The 19,010-nt window shown below is 41.9% G+C and overlaps 2 protein-coding genes across 2 annotated transcripts; both read right to left on the bottom strand.

Moving 5' to 3' along the window:
- Positions 1-1,145: 1,145 nt before the first annotated feature.
- Positions 1,146-2,195, bottom strand: MOS (v-mos Moloney murine sarcoma viral oncogene homolog). The gene has a single exon (XM_009584187.1). The coding sequence runs from the start codon at positions 2,193-2,195 to the stop codon at positions 1,146-1,148; it is 1,050 nt and encodes a 349-aa protein (XP_009582482.1).
- A 12,630-nt stretch (positions 2,196-14,825) lies between these two features.
- Positions 14,826-17,748, bottom strand: PLAG1 (pleiomorphic adenoma gene 1). Its single transcript, XM_009584186.1, has 2 exons — positions 17,387-17,748; positions 14,826-16,793 (listed from the first exon to the last, which is right to left on the bottom strand). The coding sequence occupies exons 1-2, from the start codon at positions 17,626-17,628 to the stop codon at positions 15,530-15,532; spliced, it is 1,506 nt and encodes a 501-aa protein (XP_009582481.1). The 5' UTR covers positions 17,629-17,748; the 3' UTR covers positions 14,826-15,529.
- Between the last annotated feature and the right edge of the window lie 1,262 nt (positions 17,749-19,010).

Below are 19,010 nucleotides of genomic sequence, written 5' to 3'. Positions count from 1 at the left end.
GATAAATCAGGGATCAGAGCTCTCTGTCTTCAGCATCACCTGCAGCACTTCCTTTCCCAGACATGTTACAACCAGATTAGGAAAGATAGTAGATAAGACATAAGCAGCACAGAGGATAGTTCAATAGTGTATGCTTTGAGCACCGGCAGAGTATCATTATTACTGCTTTAAGCAATCTTCCTTTTCAGCATTTCCAGCATCTTGTCTAACACTGACCCATGCATTACAAAGGCTGAGTAATCCCCCCTTACCCTGATTTATGGGTTGTTGTTTTTGGTTGGGTTTTGTTTTTTTTTTTTTGTATCTATACATTTCCCTTCCTGTTTTCCCAATTACTTTTTTTTAACTCTCCCTGTACCTCCAACGTCTGGGAACTTTCTATTCCACACAAGATGCTCTTGTAAACTCTGAAGTTTACAAGACACTAACTAGCAAGTTGCAACTAACGCATCCAGTAGCATGGAGGTCTTATAAAAGCACAGGTTGTTAATGTATCTTCTTACTCTTAATAGCCTTAGACCGGCAAAAAGATTCCTTATTTCAATGGGGAGATTGAGTGGTTCACATTTTCCATTTCAGAAACAGCATACTTACTGAAATTAGGTACATCTAAGAACAAGAAAAAAACCCCACTGACACTTTGTATTTATTTTTCTGCATTCATTGATTTGTGATGCATACTCATTCCTTGGTAAATGAAGAGGAAAAGCTCCAACGCACAAACCTAGCTAGTGTAAAGAACTACTCATATCTGACATTTTGGAAATACCAAAAGGTATTATGTACAAAGACCCGTCCAAAAGCAGCCCTTTTTTGTACTTCACTTATTTGAAAACAACTATTTTTCTGCACATCACATTCCCCACTTTCTCCCTGAGCAAGGCAGCACACAACAGATCAACCAGAAGAAGTCGTATTTGCTAAGGTCTTGATCCTTGCCTCTACCCCCTCCCACGGTAAAACCCCACAGTTTTGTTAAATTCTTTATTTATAATCTTCTTATAACAAAGCAGTTTCTTTTTTTAATATAAAAAACAGTGACAAAGCCTTTAGATCACACAGGGGCTAAATTCATTATGTTCAGAAGAAAGGTGGAGGGAAAGAAAAGTCAGCAATAAAAGAAACACTAAGTGTCCGGAGTTTTCCTAGAGGCTCCCCTTGAGGGCCCTGAGGCTGGGAAGCAGCTGGGCTGCGCTCAGGCGCTCCTCTACGTTAGACTGCCAGCAGCAGCTAATAATGCCCTGGAGTCTCTGGCCCACCGGTGACTCGTGGAAAACGGCAGCAGCCAGCGAAGGGCGTAAGTTATAGGCTACCACAGCATAGAGCACGTACTGCCGCTCACCCAGGTAGGGCTGCTCTCGCATGACCATTTGCCAGAGGGTGATAGCAAACGAGTAGATGTCTGCTTTGGCAGTGACCCTCTCCCCCTTGAGGAGCTCGGGGGCACGGTGTGTGTACGTGCCCCCGTGCTGGCAAACATGGGGACTCTGGGACAAGCCCTCCTCCAGTTTCTGGGAGCACCCAAAGTCTCCAATCTTGCACGCTCCCTGCTCAGTGATGAAGATGTTTGCAGGCTTCAGGTCCAAGTGCACAATGCCCTGCGAGTGAAGAAAGGCTAAGCCAGTCATAATGTCGCAAGAATAGCACACAGTCTCTTCCATGCTCAGGGCCTTCCTTCCACATCCTCCTTCATCATCCTCACCCTGTCTCCACGCATCCCCAGTGCCATAAATTACATGGTGCAGGGTGATGTTGCCCACATACTCCATAATGATGGTGCCCAGGCTGTTCTGGCTGGCCGGGGCACACGTGCTGGCAGCCACCACGCGTACCACACTATCGTGCTGTAGCCGGGCTACGTTCAGCTCAGCCCAAAAACTCTGTCGTGATGCCAGCCGGTTTTTGCTGCTCTTCTTCACCTGCTTCACAGCCACAGTTGCACCGTGGTAGGTGGCTTTGTAGACAGAACCGAAGCCCCCAGAGCCCAGGGGCTGCAGGAGGCAGAGCTGATCCCAATCAATGGAGCACCAGGCCAGGCGTGGAGGCAAACGGCGAGTCCTGGCTGAAGGAGTTCCCCCCAAGAAGTTTTTGCTGTCTTTGCCAGGGATAACTAAGGGGCTGCTGCAGGGTCGCAAATCCACAGATGGGGAAAACTCCAAAGGAAGAAAAGAGTTAAGAGGAATGGGTGATGGCATAATAAGATGGAGAAAACAACAGGCAGTTACTAAGACAGAAGACTGGAAAGTTTCCCTGACAGAAAGGACTCTATAGTGGCTTCCAAAGCCTTTTATCCTCTCTTCACCATTCTCCCTCCTGCCTCCAAATGAACTGCATCTGTCACAACTAGCTGAACCCAATCAGGCTCACCTGGAAGCATTCTTCTCCAACCCTGAAGTAAATCTCTAGAAAGTTAAGGCAAATGGATTTTAAGCTAAAAAAATATTAACTAACTCCCATGTATTTCACATAATTTCTAATCTCAAGAGAAAAGAAAGATGTTCTGCCCATTGAATGCCTCTAGTAAAATGCCCCCAGCAGTAAATAAAGCAGTGATTGGTGAATGCATTCCACCATGGCTCCCAGCAAGAATGATCATCATCAGATGCATTAAACAGCTCAAAGTCATTGTCAGAGGGAGCAGCTGAAATGGTGAGTGCTAGCATTTAATGAGCCCATGGCAGGCATAACTGAATATAAAAGTGTGTTCGTAGAGACCTACCACTTAAACATGACAGGGGCAAGAGGACTGGTTTGGCTGCTCAACTCTGCCCATGCAGGACAGCAAGCTTAATAGCAGCATAAAGACAAATGATCCATTGGATATAGTAAATAGAATTATACATAAAGATTTGGTTGTCTTCCCATCACACCCCACACCGTTACTACAGGTGTCTATTTTATTTCTAGATCCTCCTTAGTAAACTTACTGCTAAATTTATGGAGCTGTTCTGGCAGAAATCAAACAAATGTAATTTGGCCTTGGTGGTCCTGATGGTTTTTTTCAGAGGGCCTTTTGCTCTTTTGACCCTGCTTTCACATATTCATGGTGCTCATGCTAACTGCCTTAGTGTTTGGTACCTGCTGTACTGCCCTTCCATCAGTGCACCCTTATGGGACCTATGCAGCTAAGTGCTTTTGAATATTCCAGTAAGTATCTTTCTGTACATGTTGACAAATATCTTGTAAAGTTTGGGCTCCATTTCCCACCTCCTCACCCTTCAGAACCTTCCTCTGGATGTCAATTTGCCAATACAGATCCTGCCACAGGACTTCAACGATTGGCGGTGGCTGTTTCTCCAGAGTTTACCTGGCTCCGCAGGCAGTTCCTTGAGAGTTTTCCTCGTGTTTTCTATTCCTTTTGTTTTGCTTCTCTGGATGAGTAAGATGCAGCACAGATGCGCTGAGGGAGGTTTCAGGGGTGCTCAGAACATGTGCAAGCAGAACTGGAGTGTTCTCCACCTTGAGAAGGGATTGGCTGTTCACCTCAACAGGCAAACCTGATGTCCCAAAGACATCTTCTGATGTCTGCTCTAACTCTACATCAGCTCAGCCAGGGGGTTTTAAAGGCATCACTCTGTAGCGAATCAGCGATGGAGATCTTCCCCATACTGAGACTTAGGACTATCAGGAGAAATTTGTCATCGCAATTCACAGGGAAGCAAACTCGAACCAGAAATGAATGAGAATGGGGAATTTGGGTTATTACCTGCCAGTTTGAAACAGATAGGCTGGGGAAGAACTAGATAAATAGGTGCTAATATACATTATAGGAGTCGTTAACAAGTGAGAGCGCAAAGAGTTAGGGATGCCAGAGGGCCTCTCAATGGCCCTGGGTGGGACAGTCCCTGCAGATGGGACTGCCTGACAACACAAGGCTCCTCTTTCCTTGCCCCTCCTAGAAAGGACTCTAATAGCACAAGAGGCCCCTGGACTCCTCTGGTGCTATCACACCCTGCGAGCTTTCTGTTGTAAAGCACCAGCCAGCCGGGTGATACCCTGCTGCTGCCCCCTCCTAGGGGGCTTTGGGGTGGGGGGAAGGCCAAAGGACCTTTAGTGTAGTTTTAAATACGCAGTGAAGTAAGCCATGGAGACAACAGGTATTTTACATTCCTTTTCTGAGCAGCAGTGTGATTTTATGCTTCTATGAAAAAGTCTTCACTTCCGATCTTTGCAGAGAATGTTTTCTAGGCAGGCAAGTTTTCAGGAAGGCAGGCGGAATAGCTGCAGTAAGCATATGAATCTACACTGGAGAGAGAAAGGATTTTTTGTGCCTATTTTCTGAGTGCTTTAATTCTTGCATGGACTTCTGTGTCTTATAGTATATAAAAGCAGCAGAGAGACAATCTCTGATATGAATTCTCCAAGAACTGTAGCCTTCTCATGGGAGAAGTGCACTTGTTACAACCCATTTTCACCAGGCTAAGGTGACAGAGAAGGTTAAAAGGGAAAGTTGGTTGAGGGAGAGGAGTGGGTAGAAGGACGTGTGGATGAAGGGCCTAAGACAGTGCCTGTCAAGCTGACAGCTATAGGAGCATATATGGAGATTTTGAATACTGCAGAACACAGCAGTAAAATCTATGTTCATAAAACAGAGGGTTAGGATTAGGGCTGCTCCCAAATTCCTCTGGTTGAAGTCTCATCCGGAAGGATATAGCAGACCTTCCATACTACTTTTTTCAAACTCTATGCCCCCTCCCCACTCCTTGCATTTATTCCTTTCTTAGTAATTTTCCTGTTACCCTTTTCTGCTAGAAACCTTTCTGTTTTGTCCTTGTCATGGCAAGGATGTTGTATTGTTCTTGGGGAATACACTGAATTTTTGAGCAGGAAGAGGGGCATATTTTGGGATCTAAACAGACTTAATGTAACTTACTGTCTTGTCTTAAGCTGACTGCTGAGGACCGGAGCAGGGGGACATCCAGTGTCTTTCAATGTCAACACAATTAAAGCAGATTTAAAAGCAAGCAGGCTTTTATTCTTAATAAACGTTATTTTCCTGTAATCCAGTTGATGACACGGCCCAGTGACTTCCCACGAGAACAACCGCTGTAGGACATCCTCGCCACACTTCACAGCCCCGTTTAGCTCCAGCATTACCACAGGCCGGAGGAGAGGGCTGCCGCGTGGCCTGGGGAGCCATTTTCAGAGGGGAGCAGAGCTGCCCCTTCCCTCCCGGCCACCCTTCCCCAGGGGAACCCGCAGCATTGCACCCATGGCAGCCTCCAACCACGCTGTTCCCATTTCACTGCTTTTCCACAAGGAAGAAGGAAGCTGCATGAACCAGAAGTCATCAGCAAAGCATGCAACAGGAACATTTACAAGTGACAAGAGAGAAACACACAGTCTGTGTGCCAAGGGCTGCAACATGTCACAGCTACGCAACATGTCACAGCTACCAGAACCTGCAGCAGCAATGGTTTTGTTCCAGGCTCATGTGTCATATTTCTACAAGTAAAACATGCCTGTGCATCCGATGCTGCAACAGCTGCCCAACCTAATCTGTGCTTCCAGCTGAGAAGAAATACAGAATCAGTCTCGCTTGGTTCACCCGTTTATATTTCACTTGTATATCGAGAATATAGAAACTCTTTGTTTGCCATTACTGTTAGTTACTACTGCTGCTCTTTGAGTTGCTGGACAGAAGTAGTCAGCCCCAATACCGAGGGCCTTAAAGGACTGATGTGGATGCAGCCCGGCACAACAGAGGACACATACCAAATCCCAGAGTTTGATTCTGATCAAGGTACATCACTGTTGTGGTTCTTAACAGCCAAAGTTTTGACTAAACCAGAAGAAGGACAGAACTGGGGATTGGAACTGATTTCAGTGAGTTTAAGATTGTATAGTTATATTCTTCTCCACAATCATTACTTTATTTCTTTGTGTATCTGTTTGGTGTACCATATAACAAACCCTTGAAGGCTTGGCTCTTCAGTGGCTTCTAAGAACTGCTTTACATTATAGAGGTAGCACTGTGTTTCTACTAAATTACTTTATAATCTTGCTAAAGGAGCCAAATTTATCTCTTAAGTACTTAAAATTACAGTCCTACTCTCAAAATAACACAGTTCCTTAGCCTGTGCCTTAGTGATTTCTGAGAGGTTTTCTTCCCAGTTTTAAATCAGTTTTCTTTTTTCTCCATTCACTGTTCAGTCCCTGTGATCTCAGTTTAGAATTTGGTGATGAACCTATATTCTTCTTGATGCATATAGTGTTTCACGGTCCAAATGCTGCTTCCAGTCACACCTCAGAGACCTCAAATGATATTCAGAGTTGCCTGAAAGCAGTTCTGATATGATCAATCACACAGGTGTAAGCAGTATCATTATTTGAAGCCAGTCCACACACAGGCTTGCTCTGAAGATAGGCCACTGAATAACCATCTTTTTACCACAAGCCAGAAAAAGGTTAATTTATAAATAATAAGATCAAGCTTCAAACACACGTTGCCAAACAGCTGCTTGATGCTTTTTTCCTTCCCAGTAAGGTTACTATGGGTGTTCAAGAGCATGAAGCAAAGGCTCTCCTTACCTGAACACACTGAGGTTTTAACTGGAGGCACTAGCATGGCAGGTGAGGTTTCACAGCTCATTTACCAGGGCCTTACTGACCACTAGTGGACCGGGGATAACAATCTGGGACCTGCTGCTGTGGATTAACATCACAGCTGCAAAAGAGCACCTTGAAACAAGCTAAGAGAATCTAAACGTAGGGATAAAAATGATAAAGTGTGAAATACAGGCTCTGACCCATTGCAGTACTTCCTGGCCATGCAAAGTTGGGTACCTACCCTGGCAGGTTTACTGCTGTCATACGGCAGGCACCTCATGCAGTATTTTCAGCCAAACTGTCCAAGATTGGTTTTGCAGTCTTGCCCCTGGAGCAAAGCTGACTTTGCTGGGTCACAGGGAGATGACAAAAAGTAACGGTGGAATTTGAGACTTGTAGCTTAAGGACTAGAAAACAGTCCCAATGCTTTAATGAGAAAAATGAATCGCCCACAGCAAAGGGCCCAGGGGGTAACGTTAGTGCTATTCTACTGCTTGGTGAAAGCTGCTTTCCCAGGTACAGCAGATTTAATGCTGATGCCTAGGACTGAAGTATAAAAGGGTCAGTCTCCCCCAGCTGCTCGCACAATTCCACTAACACAGACAATGCCCAGCCCCGTGACACTGTATTAAATACACTGCCATCGCAAACGTGAGGGCTCCCTGCAAACACCACACCTTCAGAAAGTTGTGAAGAGGCAAGAGGATCAGATAAATTCAGTGGCTCTGAAATGATGGCCTGGGCGCTCTGGTGGGCCATAGCAAATTATCAGAGGTTGCCCTAAGTGAGAGTATTAAACCTGCCTGATTAAAATGGGTTGTACAGTTCAAGTACGTTGTTACAAGGTTTGCATCAGTGAATAAGCAGAAGCTTCTTGTAAAAATACTGCTGAAGAAAAATATGCCTAGCCTGAACAGAGCACATAAACTATGGGGCAATCCCATAATACTTTATTGGCATAAGGAGCCAGACACTGACAAAATAAGAGGAGACAATTTTTAGGTGAGGACAGACTTCAGTGAGTTTGGGAGTTTTGTCTAGATTTATTTGTCATTAATGTTTGATATTTGATATTCCTATGTTAGAGCTCGGATGTTGCTCATTTATGGCGTGCCCCTTAACCATACAGAGCCTATATTTTATTTTCATTTTCAATGTAAGTAAGTAATTTGTGAGGGAACTTAAGGATTTATCCATGACAATGTGTGTAACAATTTAACACAAAGGCAATAAGCCAGAGGTGAGCTTAATTTCAAAGGCACAGCCTACAGAACTTTTCTGCTGAAATTGTATCTAACACTACACAAGGCTAGCTGACAAACACCTTCCTCACGGGAGTCTGTGCACCCCATAGATAAATTGCTGTCTCTCATAGATTAATCAAGTATTTGGAAGAAACTCTTCCAACTTGCCTGGGAAACCACACGCTGTGTTAACTAGGAGATAGCTTTACAAACTGCATGATTCATTTTCGACTTGTAAAACACAAGAACTTTAGACTTAAACTTTTAGAAGTAAACCAAAACAAAATAAAACTAATTTCTCAACTTTTCCAGGTTTGATTGCTCCCCTCCCATGCATACAGACACATACACATCTACACGTACGCGCACACACACACACGTATATATATACACATATACGAAAGTTTAAGCAATGTACCGATTTTCAGAAACTGTGACTATTCAGGTACTCTGTGTTATTTTACACATGTCAAGCAGAGATCTGACCAAATTATATGAAAGTGACACTAAACGATTCTTTGCACACTGCAGTTCAGCGCAGCAGTGGAAATCAGTGCCATGGGCAAACTATCAAGGATCAATTCAAATGATTTCCAAACCAGCCATAGCATGCATTATTATAGTCCCGTTTTCAGAGTGCTCAGCTGATAGCTGATGTCTCTTCAGTCTCCTCTAAGGCAAACTAGCTTTTTAGCTGGTGATTTTGTGACACAAACCTCCCCGAAGGAGACAAGGTTGTGGGACGACGATGACATTGAAGGACACAACTGTTAATTGTATTTTTTCAAACACTTATTTCTCTGAAATCATTCATTTCTTGAAGACGCACAGACCATTACAACAAATAAATATAATTATGTAAAAATAAAAATACTGGGCAAGATGTTACACCTTTATTAGGAGTAGAGAAAGTTTATACTGCATTACCTGGGATATAGCATGTGAGCAGGAACTTGAAACTTCACGCTGCTGCTGGGGTCTGTCGTTTCCAACACCACTATCTCCACTGTTGTTCAAAACACAGAAATACCCATTGTTGTTTATTTGCTAACAGCCCTAGCTAATAATGATAAGCAGCAGTTAATCTTCTAATACACTTCTCAAACTTTTAAGCACAGACTAAATTTTGTAATAGAGCTTATCTTGCTGTCCTGCTTGCTGCCTGTTAGTGATGGCAAACCTTTGCTGTGCCAACTACAGCAACTGCCACTTTGGAAAACTTAATTTCTATCTGATTTAATACAATGTTTTGATTTGCAAAGCAGGGAAGCCAACAGCATGTAGCTGCTCAGTTCTTGCTCAGTTCAGCAGCAGCTCTGCATCACAGTTTTGGATTTCTCTGTCAAAAAACCCATTCTTTATCCTAGGGCATGCTTATACATGGGAAGGAAAAGGAGGAGAGTGAAGGGAGAAACCTGAATAGTCTTTCTCTTCTGCTTCTGGAGGACAGCAACACCAGATACAGAGAATACTGAAGGACCAGTTTTCTATACTTTCTGACATGAGTTTTGGAAAGGGGTGGTTACAGGAGAGAGAGAAGGGAAGGTGCCTGTGGCTCTGAATTTAACAAGGAAACTCTGGAGGGACTGCACCAAGAGATCTCTGGATATAACATAGATACCATCCACGCAACCCTATTCCACTTATTACAGAGGCTGACAGAGTTTCTAGAGGGTGTCCGTTTGGAAGGAGGACATGTTAATCCAGTAACAGTGGGTGAGACCAGCTGTGATAGTGAGGCAATGGGGTGGTTTTCTCTCGGGGGAGGGGTGCAATTTTCAGAGTATTTCATATCGTAGAGCATCTGTAGAGCTTTTGACTCTCAATATAACAAGGCCAACCCTCTCAAGCAAGTTAGAAACCTGTGACACAGAAGCGGTAAGTCAGCTCAGAGGAAAGGGGTAGGGATCACAAGAAAGGAAAAATGTCTGTGTACAGAGAAGGCGAAAGCCAGCAACTCCCTGTAACAATCATTTCTCTCAGACTGGGTTACAGCAAGAAATCTAAGAAGTCAAGACTTGGACAAGAGAGGAACCCAAAAGCAGGAAAACGCAGACAATGCTGAGGATGGTAACAAAATACGTTCTGAAAAGCAATGAGAGGTGAAATGCTAGTCTTTTACTTTCCTGGCAAGCAGTCTACGCTAGGGAACAACGGTGTGTAACCAACAGAGGCAACTTTCTGCAGTTGTGAGCAGGCTGCTCGTCTGGCTGCGCAGCACCTCTTCCCCCCGAGCATTCGAGTCAGACTTCTTTGGCAGTGTCACAGGCAGAGTCACAGGAAGCCTGTGGGATCAACGCAACGGAGTTTCTCCTGGAAATATTTCAGAGAGACAACCCAGATATCGTGTCTAGCACACGCCACACCCTTAGAGTTTATCCTGCAAACTATAACAATCTACGTAAATGACTTGCATTAATCTGAAGTGATGCAGAATCACTCACCTACGTCTCCCAGACGAGCGGTCCTACTACGGAAACCCCAAACTCACCTTCCAGTGTCTCACAGCGTTTCAAAGTGCAATTTGGTGGCAAACTCAATTGCTCCCTTCAGTTCAGATCTGTCTTGTCACAGACACAGTAGCATCATCCAATTTGTTCCTTGGTGAAATCATGAAACGCAGATACTTATGCTTTAAGATTTTCTGAAAAACTGACATTTTACCAGTCATAGATTAGAAAGGCAGTTATACAGTTGCAAACTCAGAATAACTACACCCAGCAAAACTGGATGTATTCTGTAATTACTTATTGTAATCCCAAACATGCAGATCAAGATTATCTATTGAAATGCCAGGCATAAGTTATTCATTAACTAAAACCATTCTGTAATTTTATTGATATATTTTGTGGAGTTCACATATTTTTGTACAGCAAACATAACACTGTAGGCCACAAGAAGCTGCAGCACTATTGTTTAATAGCAGCAAGGTATATTTTATAGTCAGGGTATGTGGACAATAAATAGTCTGTTTCTTTGGATGTGAATGTTTAAAATGAAGTTCTGCTGCAGCTTCATAATGTGATTGCTATTTTACAGAGCTTATACACAAAAATATATATGCAATCTTTTTGTCTATATTTTATACAAATACAACAGTAGTTTGTGAATACATTTTAAAGTACATATACATGATAAGCAACTCGATTTCCCGTATCACAGGATAGCAAATTTTAAATGCAAGAAACATATACAAATTCAGTCTGGAATGCAGGGTTTTCTGTGTTCTTTTTTTTCTCTATTTTTGACTCAAAACTTTTATCATTAAAACATTTTAGCACACAAGTCCAAACATTTTTTCCACTAGCTAAAAATATAATTTCAGCAATCCGAGTCAGGTTTGGGTGTGTCATCATTCCCCAATATACTTTTCCCAGTTTTTGTCTAAATTCAAAGGCTTTTAGTAATATATAGTATGTTCTTCACTCCACACCATATAAAAAGCCCACATATAATTTTAACTAGCAGTCACCTATTTTTGTGAACAAGAGCTGGGCTTGTCAGCGTTTAAATTTGCATGTCCAAAATTTTACTTTTGCAAGTGCTTATGAATACATTGTGGTGTTGCACAAAGTTCATTAATGACAAATTAAGTCACAGTATAAAAATATATCATACAACTATAGGTCTAGTATAGTCCTTTTTTCTATGGGTAAAAATACATCTGAATGAGACAGGGAGGTTTGTAGCACCATGAGAGGAGTTGTATCCCAAGTTACATTAGCAGCATGATCCAATATAACAATATTGCAGGAGTGTTTCTGAGGAGATAAACATTCACTCTGGTTCAACTGTACCACTGAAGCTTATACTGAAAAGTGTTTACATATGATTAGCAATAGTTCTGTGTCACTTCCAGGGCTAGATAACTGTTATCAAAAGACACTGCCTTCCAACAAAAGTAAGACACCCTTATTGCAGAAAAGCTTTGGGACTATCCAAGCACATTTTGAACTACTGTGGCGTTATTTGTACGTTGAGCGTGAAGCTAAGTAGGCTGTGGTTTTAACTGTACACTGGGAGGATGCAGGATGGGCAGCTAAGCCTATACGGTTTACTACATACCAGATAAGTACATTTATTTCAGAGGCTTATCTATAGACTGAGAAGAATACAGGATGAGCTGCTAAACCAGTGTATGAGACAGACATAACGAAGGATGCAATCCTGCTCCCCTCGACCATTACGGATGCAGGATCAGGCCCTAAGTTAACTTCAGACAGCAGCATAGCGATGATAGGATATGATAAAAAAAAAATCTGTATCAAATACTGCATGTTAAACATTTTTGCCATAGTTTACCATCCAGAACTCCAGAGGACACAGTTTGCAATCGGTGAGGACAAACTCCTAATTTTTTTTGACTGGTATCCAAAATGGCAGTAGAAGACAGTGTAGTTTGAAACATGTAAACCTAGTAAAAACCATTGTAAAACCCTTAAGAAAGACACACTGGTTCTGTGCAATATAGCAAATTGATAAGAAAACACTGTAAAAATGTACCTGTTTAAAATTACAATGTCTACCATTTTGTACACAAAGCATTATACCAAAGGCCTACATATATGTAATCTAATGGCACTTGAAACAAATTATAATAAAAGGTTTTATAATAAAAAGCATAACCTGTAAGAAATTTTCTTAAAAGGTTTAGGTTTTCTTTTTGAAAGTGCTATATCTTGTAATATGTGTAACATAGAGGTTGACCAAGCTTTATTTTAAAAAATATTGGCCTATAATACATGTTTAGCTCACTAGGCAAATGATCCTGAAAATATGTACTCTTAACATTCATTATTAGCTTAATAAAGCAATCAGCTCTGGCTCATGTTTCAGTCAGTATATGGTTTTTAAAAACCGCTACTGCCAAATTAACAATAAATCACTCTATTCCACAATTTACTACTAAATAAAGCACAAGCAACAAGTACACAAAAATATATATATTTAAAAAAAAAAAAAACAAACCTTACTAGAAGTTTAGAAGTTGCACAAAGAGTGGTGCATGATCAGCCAGCCCTCCCCCCTCCCGCCGAGAATCCATTTGAAATCGAGAAAACAGGGTTTAAAAACTGATGTTTTCGTCGTGGCCAATATCGACTCTGCCTAAGTGATATTCAAAAGCACTCCGGTGGTGGTAGTATTGCTTACAGTGTCAGTCTGCTTCCACGTTACCGTACATCCTAGTTCAGTGGCAAACACACTCGGCGCAGCCACCCACTGAAACCCTGACTGAATGAGGTTCAATATCTTGTCTGAGGTCCCTATTTCTCAAGTGTAATGTACGTCTAACTCCAAAGTGAAATGTCAATCCCTTTTCAGGAAGCTAAGGCACGAATAAAGTAGTAAGGATTCTGGCTACGCGCTAAGAAACGGGTGTTGGCAAAGTGTCTCTTGGGTTTTGTTTTTTTAATCAAGTCTAAACAGCAACTGAGACTGGTAAACTGTCGCTATGGATGGGGAATTTGTGTGCTGGAGGCTGCCCGGGACGGGCAGCGCTGCCTGGCCACGCTGCTGGGCCGGCCGCAAGATGCTGAGCACTTGCAACTTTCCTCTGCTGCGGGGGAGTTGCAGATGCTCGGCTCCACGCGGGACATGGCCCACTGGAGGAATTAAGTCCATTTATCTTCATCTCAGATTGATTTAAAGGATTGAGAATAAACCCGAGTTCTTCCTAGATGCGTTATGGTTGCTGATTTAAACTAGAGTTACATTTGGTTGCATTCACCTTGTGCTCTGTTCATGTGTGGTTTTCTTTCCTTTAGAAAGGTGATGAGAAAAAAAGCAATATTGAACAAATCATTCAACTAAAGATGTAAGTAAGTGAGCAATCTGTTTCACAGAAACCAGAGGAAGCAGTCATGAAGCAGAGCTAAAAGCCCACTTTGAGATAACGTGCTCCTAAACCCAAAATCTAGGAGTAGTTCGCAGAATTTCAAAAGGTATTTTCCTTATTAATACATCCTTATTTTAATGCCTTTGGAACACAAACACATTTATAAAAATGTTATCTTTCAGTAATAAAATTTAAATACACATATGTATAAAATAGTAAAACTACACCTGCATATTGCTCCTAGAATTAAAAAAAAAAAGTAGGAGCTACTGATAAAATATCTGGAGCATGAGCTCCTTAAATGGGAGCAACTTTTGTTTCTGTGAAGTATATTTAGTTTAACCACTTAAAACCTTGTATGAATCCTCATTATTGTTTGAGAGATATTAATGTACGTGATTTCTATTTTTTAATTCCTTGTACAAAAATGACAAGGAAAAGAACGTTCTTGTTGAATTACAGCAAATCTAGTTTGCTTTCATGCATCACAGGGTTGGGGTTTTTTTTTCCTCTTTTGGTTATTAGGGGTTGGGGAATAGAATATATTGCATTAGGTAAAAGTGGTGTAAGCAATATGCTTTTACTTCACTCCTAAGAGTCCTGTCTTTAAATCTTGGCAATGGGCAAAAAGTCCCTAACCAAGTACCCAGGTGTAGAAAGTGTGATTAACATCTAACTTGTTGCTTAGGAGGACATAACACACCGTGTAACACAACTGAAAAGATCATTCCAATAAAAAACAAAACAAAACAAAACAAAAACTGGTATTTGCAAATTTACATTCACTCTCTGACTGCACACTAGTTTTGAACTGAAAATAGATACACACTTTCTGGCTGGACTTGATCCACCCTTCGGCGGTGGCAGCTGGGAGAAGGCTGATGCCTACAAATGTGAATACACTATTGGAAGATTCCTATGCAGTACTCTTTCTATGCTACTAAAGAGAAAAAACAGCAAGTTAAGAATTAAAACAAAAACTGTGACAAAATATTCTGCATTACTAAATTACAACACTTTCATATTTCAAGATCAGCCATTAATTTCGCCTGTTTCCCTCTACCAGAGTCATGAAAGCACAACACCGTTCCAAATTCAACTTGAAACATTTGTCATTTAGGCAAGCAGAGATTCTCTGTTGAAATTCTGTTCAGCCATGATTTTAGAGAATTAAACTAAATTTTTTTTTTTGTTATCCATAACAGGCCACAAAAATTTACGCCAGAAAATGGCAAAATTCTTAACACCTTTTATAATGACTTCAATACAAGTCAAAATGCTATATATATGTACATGTGTATATATGGACTTCTATATATACACACACAAGTTTTCAGAAAAATCTGAACTCTATATTTATTTTAAAAAATCTAGATTTGTCATTATAGAACAGATCAGATGTGTCACCATTTGGGAAGAGGATTTGTTTGGAAAGGGACTGGAGAATTTTTTTCCCAAATCTTCAGGAACCTTTGTGATACATATTTTAATCGGATTCTTTGCAAATACTAAAATGTATTAAAAGGTAAAATTGGTAGTTCTACCACTGACATCAATAGAACAGAATAGCTGGTATGGTTGCAAAAGTTTTAAAAAAGGGATGAGTGTTGAGAGTTTGCTTGGGATGACTTTCTACTGAACATTTTAAATGTGTCAATTGGCAGTGAAAATGAAAACAATACAATGAGACTTTTTAAAAAAAAAGAACAAAGTAAACACAGCTGAGAATAAACACTTTCAAAACATTTTTAAAAAGTTAATTTAAATTTCTTACTGGCTTCATGAGATTGGTACTGTACAAAAGCAGAGAATTTATAATGTCTTATAGTAGGCACTAAGTTAAAAATGGTCACCTAAGGCATTTCTACAAATAGACAGTAACAAGCCAGCTTTGTACATCCTATTGGAAAGCTTGATGAAATCGTGGTAGGGTGGTGGTTGTGCTTAGACTGCTCGTGAAAGCTGCTGACAATGAGTGCAGAGACCCAAGACCTATACTATTGCTAGGATCTTGTGGATCCTGGGTTTGTGGTGGAAGTTGAGTCATAGAAGAATGTGCCTCCTCTTGCGTGTAACTCATTCCAAGGTTTCCCACTGAAACAGAAGGATTATAGGGAGGGCCATTTACAGGTATGAAGTTGAACAGCTGAGAAAAGTCCAATGACGGGGTGTTTAGAGGTTCGCTAATAGGAACGGAACCCTTGGAAAGGGAAACCTCCCCAGACCCATCATCTAGTGGCCCTACTTGTGGATCCAGCCCTAGTTTTGATGAAGATGCTTGAGAATCCTGGGATGAAGAAGGCATACCACTTTGCAACTCCATTAAGTAACTTTCGATTTCCCCTTTCAATGGCTGTTCTTTTTCAGGCATAGAAATTGCGTATGAGGTAGTACCGAGCGGATATTTCAACGATAGCTGGTGAGAAGGGTGGACAGACTCCATATCTATTGGACAAGGCATTCCCAATGGTAACGATGTGGCAACCATTTGGTGTGCAGATGCAGAACTCTGCATGGACTGAATCTGAGTGTTGTAGAGATTTAATTGCAAAGTGTTTGTAAATGGCTTTGATGTCAGTTCACTGGAAGGTAAAGACATCACTGGAAGCAGCTCATCCTTAATAGGCACAGAAACATTGCAGGTAAAGGGATCTAAAAGGTCCATTGGCTCTGTTTTGACCTTCAAAAGTTCTTGGTTGTGACTTTTCTTCATGTGGCGCGTGAGGTGATCCTTCCGCCCAAATCTCTGTGCACAGTACTGACAGAGGAAGTCCTTTCTTCCAGTGTGCACTACCATGTGTCTACGGACATCCTTTCGGGTGTAGAACCGACGATCACAGTGTTCACACTGGTGTTTTTTCTCCTTCACTCCACCCGATGACTTGCCTGCGTGAGTTTTTAGGTGCTCCAGCAGCACTCCTGTGCTTTCAAAAGTCTGCAAACATACCTTACAGGTGAGGTCACCGCTTGTTGCAGCATGCAAAGCCAGGTGACGTTTGAACCCAAGCTTGGTATTGTAGTTCTTTCCACATTCTTCACACTTAAAGGCCTCTTTGTTGGGATTGTGTGTATGTAGGTGATTCTTTAGGTGATCTTTTCGGTGAAACATTTTCTCACAATAATTACACTTGTGGGTTTTCTCAGGAGAATGAGTAGCCATATGCCTTTAAACACAGATATATTCTGTAAGTAATTATTTTGATCAAAAAACACACGTGCTCATTTTTTAATGGCAGCTAAATACTACACTAAGGGCTGCTTTGCAACAGAACCTTTTAACTGAAAGCATGACACTACAAAGACAGTTCGACAAATTTAAATATAGCAAAACGCGAGCCATTTCTCTTAAATCGACACTTTAGTTTTGGTGGGTTTTAGCTACTGTAACAGGGGTATATGGGCAAGTATGAAAGTACTCGTGTAAAAGTCCATAGCCAAAAAATTTTCAGTCCATACTCTTTTTTCTCGTGACAATTCCTTATACAAATGAAAATTCTATGCTCATTAAAAAAAAAAAAAAAACAACAAACAAACAAACAGAAAACAAAAGCAGAAAACAAATTAAGAAACAAAATCAAAGACATTAGCTTGCAAACTTAGGTAATTTAGAATTCTAGAAACAATCCAATGGCTACTTTAATTAACACATCCTCTCTGCAATCAGCTGAAGGCGTACACAAATATATACTTTTACACGGCTTAACACGGCCAACATAAAATAGATAATATAATCTGAAAGATAAATAGAGTTTAATACCTTAGTAATTTGTACTTAGAAACAAAGGCCTTGGTGCAGTCTTGTTGTGTGCACTTGTAGGGCCTCTCTCCTGTGTGAGAGTATGAGTGAACCTTTAATTTCTCAACACTGTTAAAGGCCTTGTCACACAGTTGGCAAGGAAAGTTTTTTCTTGGTTTGGTTTCACCACGCTTACGTTTCCCTGAAGGGACTTTCTGGGTATCTCTTACTTCTGACAAATCACCAGGAATGACAGTGGCCATCGCAGCCTAAACCAGGCCTTCTTGTTGGACACTTGGGAATTGCCCAACTCCACTAAATGATTTAGCTTTAGATGGCTTCTCAAGTTTCATGTGGTCGTAAAAGAAAGCAAAAGGGGACTGGAAAAAAAAAATAAGAAACAACTAGTTTGTAACTAAACTTAGATTTTGAAGTTTACTTGCTATGTGATGCTTCTGAACAAAACTTAAAAATAAAATTAGGTTCAGCTGGTCTAATGTAATACCTGTAGGTTTCTTTACACTATTTGCTGCAACTCTTAAAATGCATTGCTCAGGATGAACAGATCCACATATGCCCTGAAATCACACCTCACAACCTTCCCCTCAGGCACTGATGGAGAACAGCAAAGTTTCCCTCAGATTACAGGAGGCATCAGGCAAAGAGCCTACCTACCCAGATGGCTTTTGGCAGCTTCGTATTTCAAAGGAATTAAAGCCCTGCCTGTGGTGTTTGCACAGACACACGCACACAGGCACGCACACATGCACACATAGAGTTATCAAAGTCAAAATCTGTAAGCCTCGAAATGTTTGAAAACCTGCGCGAAAAGCAGCAGTACCCATGCTGACAGCCTGGGAGGGCAAAGCTCGTGTTCTCGGGCGTACCTCCTCGTGATTACTGCACATCCACGCATCTACTCTAGGAAAATGTACACATTGCCAATGATTGCTAACGCCAGGTGAAATTCTCCTGTAAACTTAAACCCCTGATGTATTAACAACAGAAATCCCACGGATTAGGGACAGATTGGATAGGTTAGGGTTTTATCAGCACAGCGCTGGGAGACCCCCACCCTCCTCACGCTATCCTGCAAGACATAGGGGCTCTAAGTGTCGAGGTTTGGGCTAGCTCAGGATGGAGGCTCTTAGTTCTGCTGGGGCATCGCAAACTGTGAATTAAACCAGAGGCTCTCAGCTAAAGGAGGTGCATGACGCTCATGTCTGTCTTGCGGGTGAACAGCTTTAAATTCATTATCTGGTAATTTTTTCCCCCTGCCGTTACAGGGCACTCAACAGCCCTCCTTTGTCAGGGGTAGCTGGCAGCTTTTTTTCATCATTGGAGCACAATTGCTACTTTAGATACCAAAATCCAGTGCTACTCATTGCGGGAAGGGTCGAGCGCGAGCTCTGTGGCAGCGGGGGCGAGGAGGAGGATGGTGGGAGGACGGCACTCAACGCAAGCGTTGGGCAGGGCCAGAATGCCCCAAAATTTGGCCTTTCTCCTGCAAGAGCGGCAACCCCCCCCTCCCTCCGGCCCTGGTGTTGCAGCTCGCAGCTGCTGTCCGCTCCGGCCTCTGCCGGGGCAGCTGCACGAGAGGCGGCTGGGCCGGGCGGCACCAAGGCCGGGGGCAGCGGCCAGGCCG

This window comes from Fulmarus glacialis, unplaced genomic scaffold, assembly GCF_000690835.1.
Source record: "Fulmarus glacialis isolate BGI_N327 unplaced genomic scaffold, ASM69083v1 scaffold17768, whole genome shotgun sequence".
Classification (NCBI taxonomy): domain Eukaryota; kingdom Metazoa; phylum Chordata; class Aves; order Procellariiformes; family Procellariidae; genus Fulmarus; species Fulmarus glacialis.
This window is presented reverse-complemented; position numbering and strand designations above follow the sequence as displayed.

What these genes read in the sequence shown, in the direction of transcription:
- MOS (XM_009584187.1), bottom strand. Translation starts at nt 2,195, where the DNA reads ATGCCATCACCCATTCCTCTTAACTCTTTTCTTCCTTTGGAGTTTTCC.
- PLAG1 (XM_009584186.1), bottom strand. Translation starts at nt 17,628, where the DNA reads ATGGCCACTGTCATTCCTGGTGATTTGTCAGAAGTAAGAGATACCCAG. An exon ending in TCTAAGTACAAATTACTAAG is followed by an intron (nt 16,794 to 17,386) that starts GTATTAAACTCT and finishes CTGTGTTTAAAG; the next exon opens with GCATATGGCTACTCATTCTC.